Below are 4035 nucleotides of genomic sequence, written 5' to 3' on the forward strand. Positions count from 1 at the left end.
AAAGCCACCTCATGTCAAGCTTCACACAGCACCGGCACCATTTTCACACCTGTCACACCCATCATGTACCCACCTGCAGAGTCAACATCAATCCATCAATGCACACAATGGGAACATATCAGTTTGACAATCAAACTCCACATGGCACACAGCCCCTGTGGCATGGCCACAACACCCAAGCCACTAGACACCAGTACTCCAGCCAACAGACACTGCACACTCCATGGCCACACCACAAGTATGCTCCCACACTGCATGCCCCACACATTCAGTGTGCACCATGCCAGGCCCTCCACGATGTCTGTGACAATGCACATGACTCTGAATGTACTAGCATCGATGTAAGTCAGATGGATTCACAATCATTACTAATGTCCTGCCTCACTGTCCTCCACAGGCACATCATCTGACAGAGAGGATGAACATGCCACCACACCACCACCACCACAAATCCATCACCTTTAGCCAGGAGCCAGCCACTGCCACGGCAAGACACAAGCATGCCACAGCATCTTCCGCACAGACCCCTGCCACCAGGAAACACATGCTGCCCAGCAGCCCCGGCACCCACCAACACCTGTCAGCAAGGAGCCCCGGCAGTCCACAACCCCTGCCGGCAAGGAGCGCCACCAGTCCACAACATCTGCCAGCAAGGACCCCTGCCAGTCCGCAACACCTGCCAGCAAGGACCCCCGCCAGTCCACAACACCTGCCAGCAAGGACCCCGCCAGTCCACAACACCTGCCAGCAAGGACCCCTGCCAGTCCACAACACCTGCCAGCAAGGACCCCCGCCAGTCCACAACACCTGCCAGCAAGGACCCCCGCCAGTCCACAACACCTGCCAGCAAGGCCCCCCACCAGTCCACAACACCTGCCAGCAAGGCCCCCTGCCACTCCACAACACCGGCCAGCAAGGTCCCCCGACAGTCTACAACATCTGCGGCCAAGCAGGCACATCAGCCTGAAGAGCCTCTATCCCCAGTGCACAGCCTGCATGAGGAGCCAGAACCCCCAGTGCACAGCCTGCATGAGGAGCCAGAATCCCCAGTGCACAGCCTGCTTGAGGAGCCAGAATCCCCGCCACCCAGGCAGGCGACAATATGTGCAACACCCACAGATGGCTCTGGAGCACACAGCACTGTGGATGCCAGTGGCCCGAACACACATAGCCACATTGCACATGAGGACGAAGCTGTGTTCACTCCCCCAGGCTCTCGGAGCCCACCTCCCTCGCCACTACCATGACTCAGATACATAAGAGACATTGAGGGGCGCCTCACTAGAATGGAAGAGTGGCAGCAGGCAATGCACGCCTTGATCACCCAGTACCTCACAGAGGCACAACTGACACGGCAGACTATGCAGGACTCCATCCGTAACAAGGGATGGATGCTCAGCAGAGCTACGGAGGGTGTGTACCACCTGGCGAGGCGTGTGCAGAAGGGGAATGGAGTGATGTCTACTATGGCTGAGTCCATTAACATGTTGGCGAACGCTATAGCCGAACAACGGCACATCATCACCCCACTCGCCCAATCCTCTAGCACAACACCGATCAGTTCCAACCAGAGTAGCCCTTTGCATCGGTCACAGCGACTCAATCGGCCACCAGAGGCTCACCGCCATCCTCAGAAAAGGGCCTGTAAATAGGCCAAGTGACTACTGCATGTGGGAGGGAGTAGTTGGGAAGGGGTACTGGGGGTAGTGGGGGAGGCGGTGTTGGGGTATTGGGTTTGGGGGTAGTGGGGGGGTGTTGGGGTATTGGGTGTGGGAGTAATGTGGGAGGGAGTGTTGGGGTTTTGGGTGTGGGGATAGTGGGGCAGGGGGTGTTGGATTATTGGGTGTGGGTGGTGGGGGAGTGGGTGTGGGGTCAATTTAACAGGGTAGAAGTGTTAGGTATAAAAGTTCTAATTTGTACATAGTTCAACCTCATTCAATACACCTGGTGTCGAAAACAAACATGACTGGACATTGCTTCTTGAGTGTGTGTCAGTTTAATCATGTACAGTGTCCAGTGCCCAGTGTGACCCATGTCCAGTGCTGTGTATTCTCCAGTCCATCAAAAGAATTGGTCAATTAATTATTGACAAGTTGCACGTCCATCAATCCCATTGTGGTGCTGAGGAATCCCAGCATCTCCTTCATCCTCACCCTCATCCTCAGGTGGCATCATGTCCATGTTAGGGGTCAGGGGGACATAGCACCAGATTGTGGGATGCATTGACACACTAAGCTCTGTCCTGAAACATCACTGTGGCTACTTTCACCAGAACCAACAGAATGGCCAGAAAAAAGCCCTGTGCGCAGGGAAACCAGAAAAAATAGATGCCAATCTCCTTTGCCTGTGTCAGTGGGGAACAGGAGACCACACTTCCAAAACCTGTCATTGGGCTGCCCACAGAGGGAAATGGAACTACCTGAAAAGGCAGTGCTTCATTGCCAGGAAAACCAGAAGTGCTCTAAAATCCGTTTTTCCTTGGCTGTTGAAATTGCAAAATCATGTTTCCCAAACATCAGAAAAGATCCAACATCCTCGCTGGGTGTAAACCATCACCTTATTTAAGGAATCCACATAAACTCACTATGTCAGGAAAAGCAGAATCTATCAGAGAATATCCATTCTCAGCAAAGCCAGGAACTCTCAGTTGGATGTTAATGGAGGGGGGAGGAAATTTGCTCTGCTGCTTTGAGGAGAGACAATAGACTTCCTGGACTGAAAGGGTATCCAAACTCAAGTGTCAACAGAAACCCCTGCAAGCAGGAGGGGGGAGGACTGGATTGCTCTTGGCCCAGCAAAACTTTGGGGGTGGGACAGATATGTGTATCTTTAAAACCACAAAAGTATCTTTTTGAAAAACACTCACAGAAAACTGTGCAAAATTGTAAAAATCTGTAAAATATAGGGTTGTTAACATGAAAATTCCGGTCAACTTTTGAAACTACTCAGAACTCTGTGTTATGTTCAGAGACATGACTACAGAAATTGTGATTTTTTTAGCAGTTGTGATGACACTAGAAATATGAAAATTCACAGGAATATGCCCAATGTCATGCGCATATATATGTAGAAAAATGTGGACAAATCTGACATTGGGTACCCAAACAAAAGTGTGAAAAACTGTCAAACTGAACCGAAGCTCTCACCGAGATGGAACTCGGATGGATACTTGCTCAACTAAATCTGTGATGTAAATATGCTGTTGCTAGCAAGTTGGTAATATTGTAAATATGCCTTATATGAAAAATAGATTTACTGTGCAGAAACAAAGGGGAGGGTCTCCCTGGATTGAAAAATACAGGATCATCATGGCACCAGATTTCCTTCTCAAATCACGGGAGAGGACAGACCCTAACCAATAGGATTCCTAGAGGGTGTGCCTAGTATAATTCAGCCTACCCACCCCTTTGGGAAACACATAAATAGAGAAAGCTTAGGACCTAGAAAGACAAGGACACAGATTCACCGATCACTGATTGCTGGTGAAACACTCTGCAGGAGAAACCCATATCCAAGACTCCAGAACTTTGAAAGCAGAGAGGCCCAATTCCAAAGCTGAACCCTTTTCAGCTTGGCCTTTTAAAATCGTGAATCCAGATTTTACCCCATACCTCCAAGGGGCACCAAAAGAACAGCCTGGCTGTGCTGCTTCTGCTTTCTTGCCAAGAACTCTTGCTAGAATCCAGAGATCCAAACCAGTAGAGCACAGCTGTAACCAGATAGCTGTGAACCAGAACCAACCCGTTAGATCCAGTCCAGAGTGCCGTGCAGTGTCCAGAGTGCCGTGCTGAGGTAGAATCCGAGCACCCTGAATCCTGTCCGGTGGGCTAGCAGAATTCCAGTCCAGAAATCTTTGACCAGATCCCTGACGGGTCCATTCCAAACAGTAGTAGTGAGTATCTGTAGCATGGAATTGTCCCTATCATAAGTAATCCTATCCAAACACATTCTATCATATCCAGAACTGCATTATAGAAAATATTTTGTCTTTCCTGAATCTTTCTCTCATTCCTATAGTCCTTTGGTAATGGTAGT

General features: G+C 50.0%; 1 protein-coding gene across 1 annotated transcript; it reads left to right on the forward strand.

Moving 5' to 3' along the window:
- The first annotated feature begins 500 nt into the window (after nt 1–500).
- On the forward strand, nt 501–1247 carry LOC138528017 (uncharacterized). The gene has a single exon (XM_069639450.1). It carries the CDS (start codon nt 501–503, stop codon nt 1245–1247), a length of 747 nt encoding a protein of 248 aa, XP_069495551.1.
- Nucleotides 1248–4035: the final 2788 nt, after the last annotated feature.

Source organism: Ambystoma mexicanum, chromosome 7q (genome assembly GCF_040938575.1).
Source record: "Ambystoma mexicanum isolate Mex_15411 chromosome 7q, UKY_AmexF1_1, whole genome shotgun sequence".
Classification (NCBI taxonomy): domain Eukaryota; kingdom Metazoa; phylum Chordata; class Amphibia; order Caudata; family Ambystomatidae; genus Ambystoma; species Ambystoma mexicanum.

Coding starts and splice junctions, on each gene's coding strand:
- LOC138528017 (XM_069639450.1), top strand. CDS start 501: ATGCCACAGCATCTTCCGCACAGACCCCTGCCACCAGGAAACACATGC.